Source organism: Globicephala melas, chromosome 10 (genome assembly GCF_963455315.2).
Source record: "Globicephala melas chromosome 10, mGloMel1.2, whole genome shotgun sequence".
Classification (NCBI taxonomy): domain Eukaryota; kingdom Metazoa; phylum Chordata; class Mammalia; order Artiodactyla; family Delphinidae; genus Globicephala; species Globicephala melas.
This window is the reverse complement of record NC_083323.1, coordinates 97,354,851-97,378,023: the sequence shown is the minus strand read 5'-3', so window position 1 is coordinate 97,378,023 and position 23,173 is coordinate 97,354,851. Positions and strand designations below refer to the sequence as shown.

The window sequence follows — 23,173 nt, the reverse complement described above, 5'->3', positions numbered from 1 at the left end:
ATTCCATATTATATGCAATAATCTTTTACTCTATCTTTTAAAAAAATACACCTTTCTACTCCTTTTTCTGGCCACCCTATTTCTCCATCACCTGGTCACTCTCTTGGAAGCCAGAGGGAGGACCTGGATATCAGTCTTTAGAGCGGGGGAAGAGGACACTTAGCTCTGAACTAGAAAGGATAGCAGTAAGGAAAAGGCAGTTTGCCTGCTCCAGGAAGATTGTTTGAAAAGGGCCTTCCACAAAGGAAGTGGCTCTCCATTTGGGAAAAAGTGAGCAAAGGGCATCTTTCGGCCTCTGCCAGTTCTCTCCTCTTCCTCTCTCCTCCCTCAGCCCCTTCCTCCCTTCCCTCCCCCTCCCTCACAAAGCACCACGCATATTTGGCAAGATTAAGGTGTCACCTCTCATATTACAAGGCGTGTTGATTGCACGCAAAGACAGACCCACCAGCTCAGGACAAAACCCCCTCGAGTTGGGAAAGGCACAAACTTTTCCTGGGGTCGCCTAGGTCCTGGCAAAACGAGACAGACAGTCAGCGCCTGGCATCTGCAGAACAAATCGGTCTTAAACTCCACGCTGCCTCGTCTTTTTTTTTTTTTCCTTCTGACTTTTTTCACATTTAAGCTTGCCCCTCTCCCTTCCCCGCCTCCCTCCATCCTGCTGGTGACCGAAAAGCCGCAGACAGATCAGCCGGGACAGGTTTTTAACCCATTCCTCGCTGCAGCGGGAGCCAACCCCCTCTTTCCTTGCAGTCTTTGGGTTACCGGAGGACCTGGAGCTCCAGAGAAGAGCCCCTAGAACGTGGCCAGTGGGCCTGAATCCCGCCTTTGACTGCGCGGCAGCGGGGGTGGGGTGGGGGGATTGGGGCGCAAGTGCGGGCAGTGGGGGAGGGCAGGGGGGCGGGCCAGAGCAGAGCGAGAAAACCGGGACCCAGCAGAGCACGCCCAATCCAGACCTTCATGGTGCCTTGCTCCGGGTGGAGGGGACATCTCCGCAGCCTAATCTGGCCCGGAGGAGGACCTGAACCTTTTGGCGCGAGGGCAGCACGGAAGGAGGACCCTACTCTCCCCAGGGACCACGGGAGGTGCCGCCCCTGGGCCTCAGTAGGCGCTTCTGGCCGTTTTCCATGTGGCAATCTCCAGCAGCCAGGATAATGATGAGGCAGGTACAATCTACCTAGTACGCAGCCCCCAGCCTCCCCATCCCTTCCCACCTCCCCTCGGACCGGCAGCCTCCTCTCTGCGTCGGGTTCGGCCTGATCTGGTAGGTGCGGTGCCCTTATTTCTTGGTGTTTGACTAAATTCTCAAACAAGTCAAAGGAATTTGGATGTTTTTGTACTTGGACGCCACCAACTGAACTGCTTATTAGACGCCCGGAACGGCAGGGCCGCGGGGAGAAGCGATACCTACTCACTCCCCTCTCCCAAGCGCGCGCGCGTCCAAAGGTCCTGGAAAGAGATGGGGTTAGGGGTGACTGAGGTGGCAGCGAGGAAGAAGTGGGGGGGGAGGGGGATCGGCGATGAGATACCCCCACGCCACGACCCGGGGAGCGGGTAGGAGGAGGACAGGAGGGCAAAACTCCGTTCCGAGGCTCTGGATTTCTCATTGACCCCTCAGTGACATTCCCCCCCCCCCACTTCTCTTGATGGCAAATGGGCGAAAGCAAAATGCATTAACTAGGGTAAATTTAGAGAGACCGAGCTCACCACAAGCGGGGTCTAATGGGCGGCTAAAGTTATCTCGAAATAAGAGATTTTGCCCCCTGCACTCCCCCGTCCTTTCCTCGAATAATCTAAGGGTGGGGAAGTGGGCGTCACTCCTTTCGGAGCGCTTAGAAAGGTTGGTCTGTCGCTTGCCTTTCTGCTTCCCGCGCTGTCCCCGCGTGCAGACTGGTGGGTGCTGGGCGGGAGCTCGGCTGCAGGGCCCGACCCTCATTTGGAAGGAAGGGGCTTAGGAGAAGTTGAAGGCTGCGTGGGGTGGGAGGCTCCGATTCATCACCCTCCTCTCCCTTCCAGCTCACACACAAGCGCGCACACACACCCGCCCTCCCCCCCCGACCCGTGCCCCCCCCCACCCCATACCTCTCTGGCTTGATCCGCCTGGACCGCCAGCAGCGCCTTGGGTGCTGGTCCCGGAGCGGCGGGCAGCCTGGGAACGGTGTCCCGGGGCGTGCTCGGGTGGTGGGGAGAGGGAAGGACGGACGGGTGCTCTTGGGAGCGGCGGGTGGGGAGAGATCTGGAGGTGAAAGGGTCGAAGGTTCGGAGGAGTTTGCACATTCGACCCAAGCCTCCCGAGGCAAGGGGCAAGAAAGGCCCTTCTTCTTTGTAAAGAAAAACCTTAAATGAAAAGCAAAAAGAAGATCAAAAAGAGATTTTTCAAGGAGAAGAACAAATAAGACAGACTAAAGGCATGAATGTGTAAAGCGCAGTGAAAAGTTAAACATTTCGTTTTTTCTTGGAGATGGAAAAATCGGAGATGGAGGGGCAAACTGAAGCATACTACCAACTTGGAGGTTGGGGATATTTTTATTTAAGAAAGGACAGGGGAAATGACCCGGTGCCCCCAGTGGCCCCCGGCCCCAGCCGGAGGGGCGCTGGGGCGCAGGCTTGCGCGGCCGGCCGGGCGCGGGGGCGGGCGGCGCGGCGCCGAAGGGGTTAAGGCGCTGAGCGCGGAGCCATCTGGCCGGGTTGGCTGGTTATAACCGCGCAGATTCTGTTCACGGGACTCAGAGTTGAACGCTCCTCTCCCCGCCGTAGCAGCTCCGCGCGAGGCCCCCGAGAGAGCCCGGCGCAACTACTTTCTTCCCTCTCCTTTCTCCTTCTCTTTTTGTCCCCTGCTGGGGGCTGGCGGCGGCGGCGGGGTGGGAGAGACTTTGAATGCCCGAGCTCGCGTCCACCTTTCTCTTCATGTCGACGTCCCTGGAAACAGTCACACGGATGCCATGGTCACTTCTGCCACGGTAAGCGGAGGCGGGCACGCTGGGCGGGCAGGTTCGGGGCCGGGGACCTGCGCGCAGCCCGGTCCGCACCCCGCCCTCACCCCATCGCGCCGCGCTCCCGCACTCTTCCCCCGCTCGTGCCTTCCCGAAGTTTGCGCCCGGATCTGCCCAGGCCGAGGTGCGATCACAGCCACCCGCCCGCCCCCGCGAACGGACACTCCTCCCCACCTCCTCCCTCCCGTGCCTCGGCTGCTGGAGAAACCGCCCAATATCTGGGAAAGTGATCAGGATTAAGGGACCGGGATTGGAAAGGGCGGGGGCGGGGGGGCGCGGAGGCGAGGGGAAAGGAGGACGACGGAAGGGCAGGAAAGGGCTTCGGAAAACCGCCGGCCCCTCACCAACGCAGCCGTCTACTCCCGCAGAGAAGGCTCCTCGCGCATCCCGTAACAAAAGGGGGTGGCAGTCGTATCCGGGGCGGCGGGGAAGCGAGGGTGCCGCCGCCGTTCCCCGCACGCGCCCCCCGCGCCCCGCTCGCCACCTCGCCAAGCTCTCCGCTCTCCTCCCCCTCCCGGGCCGGGCGGGAGCTGCGGGGGCAGGGGACGCAGAGCTCCGGCCCCCGCGGAGAGTCGCTTCCCAGTTTCGGGAGTTGAGACTCCGTGCGTGGAGTGGCTACCTGCTGGAGTCCCCCTGCCTCCGCTCAAAGCTTTCTCGGAAGCAGCCCCGCACCCCGGGCTCATCCTGGCCGGCGGCCACCCCACCCTGGGTCTCTGCGCAGATGCTGGAGCCGTGCGCGCGGCCCGCGCGTCTGGGTCGCCGCCGGGAGCGGCGGACACGGGGGCCGAGCGGTCCCTGGGGAGCTCCTCGCGGTTCCTCCGGGCCAGCTCTAGGAATCGGAGGTACCGGGAGGCTGGGAGGCCCGGGGCCCGGCGTAGCTAGGTCGGACTTCAGAGGACCCAATTTCTCCGTGGCCCCTGAGCTAGAGCTTGGGGTAGTTGACTCACACTGCCAAGGGAATTTGGAACGCCTGGGAGTTGAAGGTTCGGGAAAGGCGGGCCTGGGGTGGGGGAGGGGACTCTGCTTGTGGCTTTCGGGCGCGAGTGGGTGCGCGGCGAGGAGACGCTGCTTCTTTGGGGGACTTTGGCTGCTGCGTTCCTCAAAGGTACAGCACTGAGACCCCCGAGCCGCACCGGGTGAGGGCTGCTGACTAGTAAGGATCCGTCTCGTTGGATCCGTGGCCGGGGGCTTCCAGGTGGAGGAAACACCGAACTAGACAGCCCGGTCTCGACCTCTGGCGGCGGGCGGCACGTTCAGAGTCTCAGTGCAGGCAGCTGCCTGGACGCAGCCCTAGCGCTGAGCTCGGAGTTGGAGAGCTGGAGACTACACGTCTTGGACTTGTTTATGTGCGCCGAGGAGCAGGGGGTGGGAGCTGGCGGGGGGGAGGGCGGGCTAAAAGGGGGTGGGTGTCACCCCGAGACCCTAGTCGCTTAAGGGCTGTGCTGGGCAAGTGCTCTTTAATGAGGAGATGTCCTCTCCCGCTCTGCAGAACGGAGAGCCAGGGACACATCTAAACCCTCTGCCCCCAATGTCAGGATGGAGAAAGTTGGAACGGGAAGGAACTTTGCAATCGGTTCTGTTTTCCCGGCACTGAGAAGTTCTCCCGTGTCCTCAGCCTGCCCCCCTCCCGCCCCCGACACAAAGAAGGTGGAAGGGTGGGATTCAGGGGATCAAATCCAACCGCCTCTGCCTTGGGCTCAAATGCTCAGACCTGGGTTTGGCGTTGGGAGAGGAGGAGATGAAAAGAAACCAAGCTCTGAACGGTGTTGGGGGAAAGTAGGAAGTCTGCGGGGTTGCAGGAAGGAGCGTGTAGGGCTCTGTGCTGGTGTGGACTGTTTTGTAGCTGGAAGTGGAGGCTGTGGCTCTGTGTGAACGGGTCTGCCGGCCTGAGGAGGGCGATCAGGACCCCTGGGCGCTCTGTTTGGTCAGGGAAAGAGGTTTTTTGGAAAGTGTCTGCATGAGGGTGTGCAAGGGGGACGGCCAGAGTGCGGGAGCGCCCCCTGCTCTGTGGGCAGGTGGAGGTGTGTGTTTCTGAGGCTCTCTAGCACGGGCAGCAGGTGAGAGCATGTGGGAACAGAGGTGTAGCTGATGAGAAATCTGTGCCTGCGAAGGGTGTCGGAGCGGGAGAGGTACGGTGTGTTGCAGCAGATGGCTTGTGCGCGCCTGCACAGACACACGGAGTGGGTGTGGCATGGGAGGGCGCCCGTGTGGGGGACGTGTGTGGAAGGTTAGCCTAGGCGCCTGCGGATTACCGAAGGGATGGGGAGGGAAGATTATCTGCAAAGAGCAGAGTGTGAACTTTATGAGTGAGTGCTAGGAAATTTGGCCAGGAGGGCATTGGGGTACGTGGGGAACAGAAAAGTGTGGGCTCAGACGCATTACAGAGAGATGGGGCATCTGCAGAGAAGGATACTCCCCCCCTCCCCCCGCCCCACCCCGGCCCCTCACCAGAGGGGAGGGAATTGGAGAAGGCTTAGGATGAGGGATGTACATTTAAGGGGAAAAGTCCTCTGTGTGTTGGTACCGGCTGGGGATGTGTGCGAGTGAGATCTGAGTGAGTGGATAAATGTGTTTTGCATGCCAAGTGGCAGGGATGCGCATCGTATTATATTGTATAATGGGTTTCTTATTTAAGAAATAAGAACTGGAATGCCCACTGGACACTCAGCCCATTGCTGAGTACTGGGGCGTGGCATGGTGCCCTGGAACAATTTCTTCCCAGGGCTCAGCGGACTGCCGCAGTTTTGCCAGGAGAAACGAGGAGAGCTCGGTGCTAGTCGAGGTTTTTTCAAGAACTATAATTCAGTTTCTAGAGATGTTTATGGATCTCGGAGGCCAAAGGGAAGCTGATTGGAAATGTACCTGTGGTTTTGTAAAAAGGGCGTAGAAAGATAGGGATGATGGGTAGTTTTGTGTGTTGGGAAGGGAGCTGAGGGCTGTTCCTGTTTCTTGTAGGGGGTGTGGGCTGGGAATGGGGGGTGCAGCAAGCCAGGTCAGCATGCAGGTGCGCATACACTAGAGGCTCAAGTTTCTGAGAGCATGGCAGGGACACGGCTTCATACATGGAGCTGGAGAAGGGGCGAGGCAGTGATCAGGAAGATGCCAGGAAGATGCAGGTTGGGAGTGTTTGTTAATCTTTGATGACTTCTGGGCTGTGAGTTTAAAGCTAACGTGTGTGTGTGCGCGTGCGTGTATGCGTGTATGCATGCAGACACGCCGTGGGTCTGGAGTGAAGTGACTGGGGGGAGGCTAGCTTGGAGGACTGGAAGGGTGTGTATGCTGTCTCTAGCTTGGAGGACAGGAAGTGGAATGTATGTTTTTGCAGGAATTCTTTGTGGCCGAAGAAGGATGAAAATCATCTTGGATGCTAAGATGTGTATCAAAGTTTAAAAGGTACAGATAAAAGAAGGGTTGCAGGTTTATTAGGAAGCATTTGGGGAGGGAGGGGCATGTGATGTTGGTTGGGTTCATACCAGCAAGAGCTGGGGAGGTAACTGGGACAGAGCAGGGGGAGGGGTATGCGTTGGCCACACACACCTGCTGACCAGGAACCTCCTTTATTAGGTCTGTTCGTGTGAGGGCATATGTCTGGGGGGAAGAAACCTCATCTGTTTGACCCATGACACTTTTGATTTCCTGAAATGATGTCTGTGCCATTTTGAGGTTCTGCCTTATTTGTAGGGGAAATTCATCTGTGTAAGAGTGTTGATGGAGGGTCTGACCCTTGGTCAGAGGATCTTGCGGCAGTATCTCAGAGGATGGCGTGGTGGAGATGGAAGGTTTCCCATTGGGAATGGCTCGGTTCTAGTCCAGTTCTGCCACTTTGGAGCAGGGTGACCTCAGGAAAATTTTTTAATCTCTCTGATCCTCCATTGTTTCTCTGTGTAAAATGGCGTTGTCTGCCATGACTCAATGAGAAGGAAAATTCACACTGCTTCCCTCCCCTTCAAAGCTTGGTGTGTTTAGGGGTACAAAGCTTTACTCGAAGGTGACGCCAAGTTGAACACAGGCGCTAGCATGGATGTGAACCGTTGTAGAAATGGGTCCTGGACCTCCTTCTCTTTACAGGGCAAGTTGGGAAAACAGTCTGGATGCCCGCTGAGTGTCTACTGCTCACCCGTGGTGCAAACAGCACTTTCTAGAACTGCCTCAGTTTACTCACCCATAAAATGGAGGCAGCCAAGCCTGGATTACTGTTGATGGCAACCTGTTTTCCTAACAGGTCTTTGAACCATTCAGAAGAAAGGTGGTCCACAAATCAATATTAGTAACTATCCGACGCAGACGTTTCCCTTTTCTGCAGGCCACAACGCCTAAAGAAATGTGATTTGAGGACAGAGAAAATAGTCATGTCTTCGGCGTGTTAGAATAAAAGAAGAGCAAAGTCCAGCCAGCCCAGGTTACTACGAAGGTCTGTTTTTCTCTGGGCTACGCGTCCTTGGCAGGCAAGAGCCTGCCCGTGAAAAGAGGGCATGGGCTTTGGGTCTTTGCAGACACCCAATGCAGCAAGTGGGTGCAGCCGCTTCCCCAGAGACAAAAGTGGAGACCAAACAAAAAAGAGGGACCAGGAAACCCACCCAAGCCTCCGAGTCCTCCCAGAAGTCAGCACATGCTGTGAACTGCTGGCTCAGAGTCAGGCTCCCATCCATCCTTGAGTTCAGTGGCCATAAATAGTCAGGCGCTAAGCTATTTCCATGAGGCACTAAACCAATTCTGCTGCTTTTCTTGGCGAGATTGGGCCAATTAAGTTGATTGGAAAAGGTCACTGTTGATGGCTCTCACATTCCCCAGGCGGGACAGGCCAGCAGAGTTTAATTACATAACATTTCCCATCTCCGCAGCTCCCCTCCCAGACAGATCAGATGTGCAGGCCTCCCGCTCCATCCAGGACGGCGAATGCAGCAGGCAGCCCCTGCTTCGGGCTTCTCCAGACTGTTTCCTGAGCAGTTCCAGTACTCCCACCCCAACTGTGAGGAATGTAATTCCAGTGTTGGCGGGAACGAGAGCGGGGAGTCGGGCCGACACAGAAGATCCTTCAAACCCCCCACCCTGCTTCCCAACCCCACCAGCTGCTCTTTAATGAGGCAGTTTCTGGTGGGGGGGGATGCTGAACTCATGACCCTTGCTAGGGTTTTCCATTTAGTTTTCTTTAAAATTGAGTTTGTTGGAGAAAGACCAAATCTACCGGAGACCAGCCTAAGACCCGTGTGGTGCTGTTGATAAGCTCTGTGGATGTACTTTGTGCGTGGATAGGTGTGTGCAGAGAGAGAGGAGAGCAGGGCTGTGTGTGTGCTGGGGGACACAAGAGCACAGGAGGGGCCCTGGCTGGGCAGGAGGCATTCCTAGAGCTTGTGTTGTGGGCGGCAGGTATATGGGCACCTGGTTCAGACTGGACCGCCGCCGTTTTGTGTCTTGAGGAAGAGCCAGCCTGTGGAAGAAATTGGGAGCAGCTTTTTTTCAGACCATTTGTGTTTGGGGATGGAGGATGTGTGAGCTTTTAGGAAGTCTGAGGCCAGTGCAGATAGAACCTCATTCTTGCCTGAGCAGATTTCTATTAAAATCAAGGCTGGGCAAAGGCAGCTTTTCAGAGGACTCATTTTAGAACCTATGAACGCACATGTAGAGGGACCAAGATCTTTAAAGTCTTCTCGTGTTGTTGACAGTTTTCCGTAAGTCAGCCTTTCCTTCTACCTAAAAATACCAAGGGGCTAAGTGTGCACGCACCTCTGGGTCGTGAGGATGCGTTGGCTGTTTCGTGTCCACATCTGCGCCATGGTCCTTCTCAAGCAGTCCTAACTGGGAACCACCAGAGGCTGTCTGTGGCTCTGGGCATCCCTGCAGGACTAACCTCTGCCTGTCCGTGTGGTTTCGCTGGAGAAGGATTTTGACGTGAGCTTTGGTGTGGTCTGTTGTGATTGCTCACTTTTCAGCAGCGTCTCCAGGAGAGACTTTGGTTGAGCCCCCGGTCTTCTATGGATTTTGTTCAGTCAGAGATTTTTTGAAAGGGTTGAGCTTCTTTCTCATTCAAGACCAGAGCTGTAGGCGTACATGGCAGCTTACTGATCTCAAAAGATCCCAGGCCCAGGTCATCTTCAACAGCCTGGGGCAGCAGAAAGCCTGCTGACTTAGAGGTGGGGCATCAAGCTTGCCCCTGAGTTCTGTCACTAATAGGTTGCTGTTGTGTGACCCTGGATGGTCTCTCCAGGCCCTGACGTACCCATCTGTAAATGAAGACCTTGAACTAGAGGATCTCAAAGTTCCATTCCAACTGCACCATCTGAGGATTCTCCAGTAGCCCCATCCTCCTACTCGCTCAGCGCTAATATGCTTTGCTTGGAGTGCATCTTGGCACACCCTCAATGAGCTCCTGTTTTTATCTTTGGGGAATGGCTGAGTCAAAGGCAGAAAGGCATGCAAAGAATTTGCCATAGAGTTTTGTTTTTGGCCAAGAATACTCTTGAAGTTGGCTTCGCCTGCACAGTGTGTACAGAGTTCTAAGGGGTGGGGTTTGGCTTTCTGGTAGACCCGATGCTAGTCATCCAGCTTCCACATGAACGCCTATTAGTGTTTCTGACTAAGAGAAGGACCCCCCTTGAAGATGACTGATGATGATGATAGTTAATATTTGAGTACTTACTGGGCGCCAGGCATTACTGTAAATATCACATGGTGTTATCCCAGTGCCCCAAATAATCTCTTTTGCAGGTGGGGAGACTGAGGTTATGTGAGGTTAAGGGGGATGTTTACGGGTACACAGCTAGATCTCGATGTGCTGACATTCTAGCCTGAAGCCTGTGACCATCCCAAGTCCATCACCTGCCAATCAGGTTCTGTTTCTGCATTCTGTGATGTCATCCAGATGGGAGATTGCTTGATAGCCCTCTCCAAAGTCTGTCACCCCACAGGGTAACCTGCTCCACCGGAAGGTTCATTTTCACGTGCAAGACAAATGCTGAGGCTTTCTGGCCACCTGCTGGAAAGCATGTGTCAGATCTGTCTTAGCTCCCAACGCCCTCCCCCTTTACTTCCCGTCCTGTTGACAAGGGAATCTGCCCTTCCAGAATGGGGGTGTTGATTTAAGTCACAATTGCCTCCTTGTAAACTCTGTAAGATTGGAGCTGGACATCTGGTTTTGATGCACTTGCCCACGAGAGGTGGTGGGTCCCAGGGTTCTTGAGTCCTGTGGTGAGGGTTGCACAGAATCAAAGTAAAAGAGAATGGAGAATGTGAGGGCTCTTCAGAATTTGGAAAGTGGCTTTCCTTGGAAGGCTAGGGAACTCCCTCCATGCAGACAGGGGCCATGTATTTCTTGCTGAGAGGTTGAAGGCAGGAGTTGCTACCAAGGACTGGGGTCCCCAGGCTCTGTTTGATGCAGAGCAGAGCAGTTTTAGAGTCTTCCAGCCCTGGCACTTGCTAGCTGCATGCCCTTCTGGGCAATACCAGAAGTAGGGAAGCCAGAGGTGTTCTCGGGTGCATGTTGCCACCATCTCTGAAGCGTGTGACTGAAGGCTCTTGTTTTTTCTCCCTCCACTGACTTTCCCGTCACCACTACCACACATACATCTTCAAAGCAATGAACGAGAACGACTTGGTTCTGTTGCTGGAAAGTATTTGCAATGTGCTAATAAATGGACAGCATTAACCTCATGCCTGTGAAATTGTGGGTGCTCAAAAGATATGTGTTTGCTTTGTTTAAAACAACATTCCATGTGTAGGGTGATGCTTTCCTTCTTTGTAAGAGGACATAGCCCTATTATTATCATTTTTTTTTTATGATAGACCGGTCTTGCCCTGCCCCCCCTCTGTTTTTAGGTCTGAGCCCCTGGCATTTAAAAATATCCTCCCCCTCTGGCTCCAAACCATCCCTCAGGGAATATAGTTCAAGATCTCAGTCTGGGATTATTTCCATTCTGTGTCTAGCAGATCTACTCCTGATGGATCATGGGGGACATCCATCCCCTGCTTCCACTGGGTCCAAGAGGGAAAGTGCAGCTCTGGAAATCACCTGTTTCCCAATATGTGCGTCCTGTAATTGGGAAGGAGCCCAGCTCTCCTGACACCCAGCGTTTGCTCCCCAAACTGCTCACCTCACCACTCTTTGCAAAGGACTCAAACTAGCTGTGCGACCTTGAGCAAAGCATTCTCCCTCCACGGGCCTCTGTTTCCTCTTCTGGAAAAAGAGGGAATGGGATTCACTGGAAAGTCAAAAGGACCCTGCCAGTTCACATATTCCATGACTCTGCTGCTCCCTGAGCCTCACCGTGGCCCATGCCTGGCATTTCTGGGTATCCCTGCTCCTCTGGAGGACTTATGTGCAGAGATGTGGAGGGGGTGGAGGAGGAAATGAGGTTACATGATGCCAGATAAGTTCTTGAACACATGGAGGAGTGCATGTTCATAAAGTGCTGAAGAAGCAAGCTTGCCAGATCGGTGGCAGGTCTTGGATTGGGAGTTGAAAGCACAGGGAAAGGTTTATGTGGGATAAAATTCCCTTTGGGTAGCTGAATTTGGTGAGCGAAATCAGAAGGACCCTGAACTATGAACAGAGATACCAGGCTCCACCCCAAACTGTCCCAGAGTCTCACTGTGCAATTTGGGGAGTCTCTGCTCCATGGAGAGTGAAAGGCTCCTGGCTTAGATGATCCCCCATCAGTAATTTCCTGACTCATCAGGAATTATGGGAATCGAGGGCTAGTAGAAAAGCCTGGATGGATGGATTGATAAGGGGCTTGAATGTAGAGGGCAACGTCCTCTGATTGCAAGAGGGTAGGAGTAGCAGAAATATACATCTGTTCTTGAATTTGAGATGGTCACGGAGGGCTTATTCTGTGTGTACATTGGGCTTAGAAAGCTCTCCCTTCTTCACCAGGGATATTGAAAGCATCCTTCACATCTTTGCTTCACCATTACCTTCTCCTGGAAGCCTCTCTGCATCCTCCAGGGAGCCTGGGGCTCCCTCTCGGTATCCCTGTGTTACACCACCGGGTATTCTGTCTTCTCACTAGAAGATGGGCTCTGCAGAGAAAGGGACCTGGTCTTTTCATCTCTGTGTCCTCAACACCTTGATATGTGTTGGGTGAGTGAATGCACGACAGGTGAGTTATCAGGGAGTCCAGCGGTGAGAGGCTGGGCTCAAAGAAGTGATACTCCTTCCCAAGGGTCCAGAGCCATACGTGTTCTCTGTGTCCCATTTCGGCCTGTCCCGAGGCTGATGTCATGAAGCTCACTGCCGGCCCACTAGGAAAGCCTGTTCTTGATCTCTTTAGAGACCCCCTTCTCCCCTGTGTCTTAGTCTGCCAGGTCCTTCTGCAAATGTGGCTTTTGGTCATGGGAAAATTGGGTGTCACTGCACATGAATTAGGGCCATCTATCTCTAGACATTCAGAAAACACATGTTTAAAGATTGTTCATTAAGCATCCTGTTGGTGCTGCCAAGTCTCAGGCCCTGTGCTCGATGCTGGAGAAGATGCAGAGATGAACGCTGAGCTCTGAGCTCCAGGGTCTAGGAGCTGGTGAGGGCAATGGGCCAGTTCCATCATTGTGCTCTAGGGAGGGGCCGTGTGAGCACGGAAGTTCAAGCACAGGGTTCCTGGATGGAATGTTGTGTGTTGGTGTGAATAATGCTGGGGAATCCTCTGGACCAGAAGCAGGCTGGAGGGTCCGTGAACTGCCTTCACTTTTCCTCATCCCTGAGTTCCTAAGGCCTGACCAAGCCTCTTGTGAAGGATGCTCAGAGCCCGTTGTGATGGGAGCCATTGGCTCTTCCCAGAGAGAGTTTGGGAAAGGGGCGTGATGTACAGGTGTTAGGTCTGGGCGGACGTGTAGGTGTGTGTGTGCTTTCCAGAAGTAGCCCTGCTCTTGGCTGTAGTCAGCCCAAAGGGGGGAGGTGCGTCTGCCCGAGGCTTTTAAGCGCTGCTTCTCCCCGCTGCACTGTGTGTTGTGTCTGTGACCACTCCTGACACAGGGACAGACTGCCATCTACTGTCCACTCTTGTCCTCTATGAGTCCCTCCTGCTCAGTGAGCTCCTTGGCATTTTTTTCACATCCTGTTTTTAATGGGTCCAGATACCAGCAGAAAGAGAATAGACATCAGGTCCTTGTTAAGTAACTTCGTTGGAATTTGGAAGGGGGCCTTTAAAAAACAGAACACATCTGTTAGATGTTTTTCTTATCTGCTTAACGAAAGTGTTATTTGAAGGGGGCTTCGTGCCTCTCTTGACTCTTCTTAATTACCATGCTGGGTACCCGGGTACCGTGTAGAGTGCAAAGACCAAGAAGGCTAAGTCCTGTCTTCAAGAGCCTTGCAGTTGGAAGTCGGGACAGACCTGCAAGGAAATAGACCATAGGATGTGGCAAGATATGTTTGGTATTTGGCAGGTGAGTGGCAGGGACCCCAGAGGCTTTGGGGGTTTGGGGAAGGAGGAGTCCTTGTAGACAGAGTGATTGGGAAAGACAAGTATGGGCAGCTTGACTGGGTCTGCTTTTAGCAGCCCCAGGGTTTGGTGAGCACCTCCTAAAATCGCTGTGTGGTATCGTGGAACAGGCTCTGAGCTGGGAGTTCGGGGACCTAGAAGGTCCCTGTGACCCAGGGGGGCTGGTTTCAACGTCCTAGGGCCCACCCATCCCTGACCCGGCATCGCATCCCACATCTGCATGCAGAGGGAGGTGGTTCCTTGTTTCCATCTTGTCAAGGACCAGTAGAGCCGGAGTCCCTCTTGCATCCACTGCAGGGAGGGCATCTCAAGGTGTGTCCAGTCCTGACAACCCCACACACAGTGGGAGGGAGGGAATGTCCCCAGAGTAACCTCAGGTGCTGTACAGCTATGAGGAGGTGTCTGCCTGCTGCTTCTCTCCGTATCTCCCCCTGGACCTTCCTTCCAAAATACATATGCATAGTGCTTGAGTCGAGGATAGTTTTTCCAAAAGGAACTGCATTAGTATCCTAGTGTAGATTATAGCTCAGGTCTAGGATGCCTTCATGTTCGAATTCATTCTACCATTGCTTTTGTGGAGCTTTTTAAAAAAGTATCTAAGACTTTTGATGACTGGGGATTAAAATGGGGGAAACGTTGCTTTTCATAACTCACTCACATTCTTTCTTTTTCTCTCTCTTTCTTAGCATTTAAATGACCATCAAGGAAACCTTCAGTGTATTTATTCCATGTACTTGTCTTATGGTGCATGTGTATGTGTGTGTTTGTGTGTGTGTGAGAGAGAGAGAGAGAAAGAGAGAGAGAGGGAGGGGAAAAGAGAGAGAAAAGGAGGGAAAAAGAGAGAGAAGAAGAAAGAGAGACAGCAAGAACAAGAGAGAAAGCTATTGTAGACTGTGGTCTATTAGCGAGTCTAGGAAATCAAGTTGAATTGGAGTTGGGTTACTGGTAGAGAGACCTCAGATTGTCACTCTAAACCTCTGACATTTCCCTTTTACTTTTTGGCTCTTGTACGAATCAGGAATGTCTCTTCCCAGTCCCCCTTCCGTGTTTACATCTCCTTTTGGGGCTGCTGTATTAAGTTACCACCTGTCTGCAGAAAGTCTCCTGAATTCTTGGGGGACCTCTCAACAGAGGCACAGTGAAGGATGGAGCCATTAGAGAAGGTCTGATTTTTTACTATGGGGGGAACTAAACCCTTTTACTAAAAGGGTTACGGGTTGTTTATCATGTGTTTTCCTGTGGTACAGTGATGTCTGTGACTCCTGCCTAAAGAGAGAGAGCGAGCAGAGGCTGGGACAGAGATGGAAAGGGAAATGCTTCCAAGAGCAGCCAATGTGGAGGGAGAGACTCAGTTCCCAGCAGTTTCGTGGGAGGTTTTCTGATGGCCTGTGACGTGATTTGTAATCGTGGGTGAAAGTAGGAGGAGATGGGGGGAAGAGAGTTCCAGGTGAAGGTGCAGATGGAAAGAGGGTCCCAGGTGAGGGAAACCGGGGGTAAAAGAACCGAAAGCCGCCCAGGTTGTGGTTCACGGGGAGCCGCGTGGGGTGATGTGTCCAGGGAGATGGGAGGAAGGAGGGCCCACACTGAGCCCCCTCCCAACCTCAAGGGCAGCAGGAGCCAGTGGAGGTGGCACAGGGGAGGGTACAGTCAGTCTTTTGTTTTAAAAAAAGATCACTCTGGGGCTTCCCTGGTGGCGCAGTGGTTGAGAGTCCGCCTGCCGATGCAGGGGACACGGGTTCGTGCCCCGGTCTGGGAAGATCCCACATGCTGCGGAGCGGCTGGGCCCGTGAGCCATGGCCACTGGGCCTGCGCGTCCGGAGCCTGTGCTCCGTAACGGGAGGGGCCACAACAGTGAGAGGCCCACGTACCGCAAAAAAAAAAAAAAAAAAAAAAAAGATCACTCTGGTTCAATATGGGAGGTGGCTTTTCTGAAATAGTTGTTCAATGGGAAAAAGACTGTTGGTTGGATGGATGGAAGAATGAATTAATGAGCGAATAAATGAATGAAATGCAGGGGGGACTTGATCAAGCCAGACTTGGTCACTGGTTACTCTGACCAGTGCTGGCTCCAGGGGAGATGAAGGACAGGACGGGCTGGGGGGATAGGCGACAGGTCATGGATTAGCGTGGCTCTGGCTGTAGGGAAACAGGGACCAGCATAGCAACAATGCTGAGAGATCAGTTGGCCGTGGGAGGATCTCCCAACCTGTTTGCATTTTCTATACATTTCCATCCAAACTTGATTTCATTCCAGATCAAAAATGAAAGTGGCTTTTGGAGTTGTACCCCAGAAAATTTAAAACTGTGATGGTGACTTTCTCCAGAGGGGGCTGCTTGCTTGCAGACCTTTTCATAGGCTCAAAGCGGGCTGTGGACAGATGGTGAGTTTTCTGAGGCACCTGGCGGGTCCCAGATTCTGGGCATCAGATCCATCTATTGATGATTCCTATGGATTGTGTGTGTGTGTGTGTGTGTGTGTATTTCAAAGTCTCCTGAAAATTACCAAATTCCACAGACCCTCTTTTGCTTGTAGTGGATCCCTATAGAGCGTCACTTGCAAGGTCACGTAGGTTAGCACAGATAAGAAGAGTGTGTGTGACAGTGACCTAGACAGACGCCTGGCATGCCCTCCAGCGACTTGGCCTGGTAGAATGCAGGAATCCCCCTTGGTGGAGGCAAGGGAACCAAAGAGAATGTTCTGTGTCATCTCGAAGGTCTCTGCTCAACAAAGACCTCACTGTGGAACCCCCCTCTGCACTGTCCCTGCCCCTCTGTGGCTTTGCCGTGGCATCTGTCCCATTCAGTGAGGTCCCCGTAAACCCATCATAAGTTGAAAATATTGTTGGTCGAAAATGCATTGAATACACCTCACCTAGCAAACATCACAGCTTAGCCCCGCCTACCTGAAATGTGCTCAGAACCCTTCCATCAGCCTGCAGGCGAGCAAAATTATCTCACACAAAGCCTGCTTTATAATAAAGTGTCGAATATCTCATGTAATGTATTGAATACTGTACCGCAAGTGAAAAACCGAATGGCCATCTGGGCACAGAATGGCTGAAAGTGTATCGTGATCGCGGGGCGGCATCACGAGAGAGGCTCTACGCATACAGCCAGGCCAGGGAAAACGATCAAAGTTCGAGACCCACCAAGTACGCTTTCTACTGAACGCGTATCACTTTCACATCATCGTAAAGTCCAGGAATCTAACTGTCATGAGGCGGGGGCTGTCGGCCCTTGCTCTGAGGGCTGCTCAGCTCATCTGAGCTGAATCTCCTTCTCTCTACTCATCCAGCATCTGCCCCGGAAAGTGGAGACCAGGAAGGCAGATCACAGGTGCTCAGCAGATTCCTGGGTGCAGCTCAACTCCATCTCCTGAAGGCGGTGTTGAGGGTGAGGGCAGGGAGCAGGGCAGAGAGAGAGGGACAGAGACCAGTATTCCTAGGGCCTGAATGCTGTGCAGGTACCTTTTAATTTTTTATTTTATTTTGGCCACACCGTGTGGCATGTGGGATCTTAGTTCCCCGACCAGGGATCGAACCCTCACCCCCTGCAGTGGAAGTGCGGAGTCCTAACCACTGGATTGGCAGGGAAGTCCCTGTGCAGGTACCTTTGTACAGGTCATCTCATGAATTCCCCCCCAACTGCCCCCGAGAGACAGCTCCATCCCAGGCTGCAGGGCATGGCATCCACAGTGCTTGCAGAGTGCAGAAGTGTTTGTGGTCTATGCGTGATCAGATTTCCTGCCCTGGTTCTCCCTGGGAACTTGCGTACCAGTAAGAGGCCCTGCTCTTGGTGCAGTTACGGAGCAGGTCTGCCGTTGATGTCCAGCACCGATGGCTCAATGGGAAAGTCAGCACCTTTCTTCCCTCTCGGGTCCGGGAGATCCACCCAAGCGCCAGGCTTAGGACGACAGTGCTCCCAAGAGGCCCACCCTGAGGACCCGCTTCAACCAATGGGCCACCTTGGCAGAAGGCAGTTGTTTCCTTGCTGTTTTCCTGTTAGGGAGCCAGGACTTGCAGGAGGGCAGAGGAGTGGGGGTCAGAGAAGGAAGCTGAAAATCAAGGTCTGAAAAAACTAGTGAGGTCTGAAACAGTTGTATTGCCAACCACATGTTCCCAAATCGTAAAGTGGACCATGTGGAACGGTCGCAATCCCTGGGTTTCTCGTTACAAGAAGTTATCCCTGTGGATGCTGGCAGTCGTGCTGGGGCTGGATGTCCAGTGCCCGTGGCTAAGTGCGTGTGTCTCTAAGCCTTTGGATTTGGGATTCTCCAGACTGCTGAGTGCCCTGAGTGCAGTTGGAAGCTATGATGGAGAGAGGCGTGCCGACCAGATGTAGGGCCCGGGATGGTGGTTCCCCGGGGCGGGGTGTGGGGGGGGTGCTGGATGGTGGTGTGGGCAGGTGTGGGGGGGTCTCGTTCTGCACGAGTCACTGTTGGGGATTCCCCGTCGGAGACAGAGACAAGCCCTGCAAAAAGCAGTGGAAACAGAAACCCACAGGGCTCTCTGTTCATATCCTACAGGTGGAACTGAAGTCATTCCTGACAACAGGTAGGCTCCATCCCCCTTCCCCCGACCCTGCATCACACAGCTGTCACCCTCAGCAATGGCTTCTGCTTTTAACTCAAGGAGTGGGGCAAGAGATGAGCTGAAGCATTTATATCTGGGTTCTTTTTTAAATTTTTTATTGAAATACAGTTGATTTACAGTGTTGTGTTAGTTTCAGGTGTACAGCAAAGTGATTCAGTTATACATATATAAATATGTATATATATATATATATTCAATTCCAGATCCTTTTCCCTTATAGGTTATTACAAAATATTGAGTATAGTTCCCTGTGCTGTTCAGTAGGTCCTTGTTGCTTATCTATTTTATATATAATAGTGTGTATATTTTAATCCCAAACTCCTAATTTATCCCTCCTCCCCCTTCTCCTTTGGTAACTGTAAGTTTCTTTTCTATGTGTTAGGTTTGAAGCTGGTATATTCTGATGCTAATAGCACATTGTCCTTTTTGGTAGGCAGCTCTCCTCCAAGTCAGTCTGGGAAAATGTTCCTTAAAAGACATGCTACAAAAAAAAAAAAAAAAAAAAAAGCCATGCTACAGCACTGAGAGTTGGGGAGGGAGCCTTCAGGGGGTACCGTGGGAAGAAACGTTACAGCTGTGGCTTGGAAGCATCAGTGTATTCCTTTACCTGTTTCTGATGACGTCGTCTGGGGTGTAAGCTCACGTGAGGGGCAGATGGGACAGCATGCTGGGAGCGGACAGGCATGAGGCATTCAAGATGTGGTACAGGAAACTTGAGGTTACGTTGATGTGGATTCCTCATCCCTTCTGCAAGGCCATCCCCCGAGTTTGCCTCCAGCTACTTGCTCTCATTCTCCTCTGTCTGCACCATTATATCTGCATCTGCGAAACGGAACTTCCCTCCCAGCAGCGTCATGGATCTGGTTGCAGAGCTCATAGATGACCTCCCCTGCCTTATCGTTTACTGTCTCATCATTATGCAAATACCCTTGAAACACCCCTATTCTTGTTGTGTGGATGCATCGCCTTATATCTTTGAGATTATGCAATGTTCAAGGTCCTTTTCTCTTCACTCTCTTAACTGCCTCCTGGGGGCTGAGTTGTTCTGGTAGTAGAGTTTGCTGTTTCTTTCCGTGGTGCTGGTTTTCCTCGGAGGGTGGTTGATTATTCTTTCTGCCAGGTTATCTTCTCTGGCAGATTCTTCTACATTCCTTGCACGTGGATTCAGTGCTTGGCTTCAGTTTCTTAAATTATCTGTGGCTTTGTGAACGTGTACCTTCTTTTAGGGATTCCTTACAGTTCCTAGCCAATGAAAGCCTCTCTTCCTGTTTTCCAGCCTAGGCAATGTATAACTGCCTAGGCTGGAAAACAGGAAGGGAGTTTTAATGTGTTTTCTGTTGTATGGATGGACTTGATACAGGAGGAGGAGGAGAATTGAAGTGGGTACTCAGTCCGCCGTCCTGAAATGGGAATCCCTTCAAAGTTCTTAAGAATCCAAGTGAAACATTTAAGCCTCGGTGGAGATAATGGTAATATAACTCAGACCACTTCGCACAGTGCCTGCCCCATAGCAAGGGCTTATTGTAGATAGAACTGTTCTGTTAGCTGCATATTATTGTAATTAAAATAGGGCCTCAGCCTGGTTTTAAATCCCATCTCCGCTTCGTCTTAGCTGTGAGATCTCGACAGTATTGCTAAGATTCAGTCAGTTCCCTTAAGTGTAAAAAGATATTACATTGTTTGGAAAGACTAAATAAGTTACAGCATGTAGACTCAGAGAGTCTGGAACATGGTCAAGGTTCAATACATGTTAGCTGATACTCTCATGATATTATTAATTAACCCAAAGGGCGAAATAACCAGATACTGTGGCATCTTAGGGAATCCAAGGGCAGGAACTGTAGCCACGCTTCATAAGAGACTAACCCAGGAGCCTGGAGGCACTCCTCTGTCTACAGGACCACATGGCCCTGTTCTCTCTGCCTCTGAACCCCGCTTCCCCACTTCTCATTCTAGGCCTACCAACGGACTCTCCCAGGGCTCCCGTTTCAGATTCCTTAGGGTGAGATCTGATTGGCCCAACTGGAGTCAGAGGTTCATGCTAGTTCATTAGTTGGGGACCGTTGAGTATGGTCATGTCACGCGGCACGTAACTTCAGAGCACTACCCTTTCAACAAAGGTACGGCCCTTCTCAGAGCACAGGCCTGTGGGCTGAGCATTCAGCCCCAAATTATCGAGCTTCTGTGAGTGTGTGTGCGGCGGGGTGGTAGAGAAGCAGTGATCAAAGGGCAGACTCATGAGTGACAAATAAGCAGGCCTCACGGAGCACCCCCTTAGGATGAAGAGGACAGGTTTACGTGTCCCCACGAGACTCTGTGTCTTGCTGAGTTTAGGGCACGTTCGGCACCATCCCTGGTCTTTGTCTTTGGGTAACAATCCAGTGAGGGTCTTCACCAGGGTAGACGGGCATGAGATGAATTCTGCACGCAGTTTGGGGAAGCATGGTGAGGTCTGGTTGGGGTACTCTCACCTTCCCCACATGCCCTGCGTAGCTCAGGGAGCCCGGAGCATGCCTGCCGTGGAAAGGCCACCATCCCTGGCTCAGCTCTTTTCCCCAAGTGCAGATCTGAGGCTCTTCTCTAAGAACGCAACCCCCAGGCTGTGCCTCTTACATTCAGAAAGTGAGATCCTCATGGTACACATGCAGGTCCTGGTTTGTGTGAGCTTTTTCCCTTTAATTCTCTGCCTTTTCCAAGCTGAACCCAAGTTTAAACAACGAAGGCCTTAGGAATATCTGAAATGGTGAAGATTCAGATCCTTAAATCCTAGGCAGATAGAGAACAAGTTTCTGATCCAAGAGGAGGGTTCTGAATGTGATGATTTTTAAAGATTTGTTCAGGGTTTATTGGCTTGTTTGTTTGCATGTGGGGTCGTGACACTGGGTATTATACTGTGCTTCGTGCTTTAGTGCACAATCCCATCCCCTTAGCCCCTCGGCAAGATAGACGTAATTTCCCCCATTTCACAGATGAGGAAACTGAGGCTCAGGGAAGTTCAGCCGCTTGCCCAACAGAGCCTTGATCAGCAGCCAGAGCTCCCTAACTCTACAGCTTACGTGTTGCCCACAGACACCACCTTTCCTCGTCTGCCCAGGTGCCATTTATCTTTCCTTGAAAGATTCTAACTGTATCCACCAGGAACTAATACAGTGCGTAAGAAATGTTGGTTACACTGAACTGAACTCCAGCGGCATGAGGGGTCCCAGAATTTGGCAAGGCTTTTCCAGCACTGATGGATCTGTCTCGGTTGAGTGTATCTTTAAAGCTGCGTTTTTTTTTCCATGGGAAATTTCAGCTGGGTAACTTGAAAAAGCTGCTGCTTCATTCCTGGCCAGAACTATAAAGTCTTGGCTCTGCCGGCAGGTGATTCTTACATCAGTGTCCAAAAAGAGCATTCTATCCAGAAATATTTAGTTAGCTCCTGCTATGTGCTGGGATACTGTTGTTGGTGCAGGAGACAGAGCACAGAACGAGAAAGGTCAACCCTCTGCTCTCAAGGAGCTTAGATTCCACTGGAAACAGTCTTCAATGCAGAAACAAACAAGTGGATGGATGGATAGATAGATAGATAGATAGGCAAATGAAATTTTCCTATGGGGATTAGTGCCAGGATGGATGATAAAATCAAGTGATGTGATAGACAGTGGGAGAGGGTATTTTTTTTTTTACCTTTTTATTTTATATTGGAGCATAGCTGATCAACAATGTTGCATTAGTTTCAGGGTACAGCAAAATGACTCAGTCATACATGTACATGTATCTATTCTTTTTCAAATTCTTTTGGGAGAGGGTATTTTAGATCGTTACGTTCATGACACAGCAGAAGGCTCGTGTGGCTGGGACAGAGAGTGAGAGAGGCCAGCTAGATCGTGTAAGTCCTGGTAGACCACTTACAGAATGTATTCCTGTGATGAGTTGAGGTGTGTAATTAGAAGCCACGCCCCCCTCCAAATATGGTGGGAAGCCAGAGCTTTTCGCCTGAGGGAGTATTGGGAAGCCACTGGACGTTTTGGAGCAGGGAATAGTGTCATCTGCTCAACATTTGTAAAAGGCTGCTCTGCGTGCTTTGTCGGGGGCAGGCTGCAAAGACAGTGAGACAAGTCGGTTGCCAATACAGTGGGCAAGAGGGAATGGAGGCCTAGATTCTGTGGTCGTGAGGGGGTGTTAAGGAGCCAGAAGATTTGGGATCTGTTTTGGAAGTAGGACTGGAAAGAATTGATGGACAAGTGAGAGAAGAGAGTGTAAGAAAAAGAAACCTGTCAATAGAAGGAACGATCCAAGTCCGGGAAGGGAGACATGCCATTGACCTTGTTGGGTTCCTAAGACCCAGGAAGGGAGACATGCCATTGACCTTGCTGGGTTCCTAAGACCCGGGAAGGGAGACATGCCATTGACCTTGTTGGGTTCCTAAGACCCGCAGAAAGAGCTGACTTTCCAGCCTGAACTCTGTGTGTGCTGTGGCCAAGAGCACAAGAGAAAGAAAACTAGAATGTTCACTATGCTTCTTTTATCTACGCTGAAAAACGAACTCAGGTCGGTGACCTAAATGGGCATAAGCTCCAGTGCTGAAAAGACCACTCATCCAGCCGGAGCTCCAGGGCACCTGATGTGGTAAGGCATTGTGTCCTTGCTGATGGGAAATACAGAAATTCACGGTTCCTCACCTCCATGAACTCATGTTATATCTGGGGAGATAAGACATTCCCAACTAAACACAACTCAAGCTAGAAATGATTAAGGCCATGGGACTGCTACCCACAGAGGGCAGTTGGAGTCCCAAAGACTGCTGGTGGGTGATGAGGAAACCCCCTGGATTGGGCAAGAGAGTTAGCAGGTAGCTCTAGATGGCGCAGATGGAGGCACAGAGGTGGGAAAGGCACGGAGCCTTGGGGGCTTGACTGATGCCTGGGAGGGAGAAAGTCTATGCAGAGCAGTAACAGAAGCTGCAACTCAGAGCAGCTTCCTGCCCCACTCCAGGGCATCGTGGTTTGGGGGAAAGGCTCTATTACATCCTCTCATGGCTCCTCTTCCCTTTTGCTGTTTTTGGTTTATGTTATTTCCCCTTCAGAGCATTCTTTGAACTTTCTGGAAACTCCCTTTGGCGGTCTCCTCATCTGTTCCCAGTTTAACCCTTTGCTCCATCTCATGGGTCCTGCGT

General features: G+C 52.1%; 1 protein-coding gene across 2 annotated transcripts in view; it reads left to right on the top strand.

The window, feature by feature from the left end:
• Window positions 1–2,688: 2,688 nt before the first annotated feature.
• NTF3 (neurotrophin 3) overlaps window positions 2,689–23,173 on the top strand; it is a 65,636-nt gene continuing 45,151 nt past the window's right edge. The window contains exon 1 of one of the 2 annotated variants that reach the window (XM_030834669.3): window positions 2,689–2,957. In XM_030834669.3, the coding sequence (XP_030690529.1) occupies window positions 2,940–2,957 (18 nt within the window). In that variant the 5' untranslated portion in view covers window positions 2,689–2,939. Of the gene's footprint in view, window positions 2,958–3,616; window positions 3,833–23,173 lie in introns of those variants that run through there. The other variant, XM_060306149.2, reaches the window with a different exon arrangement.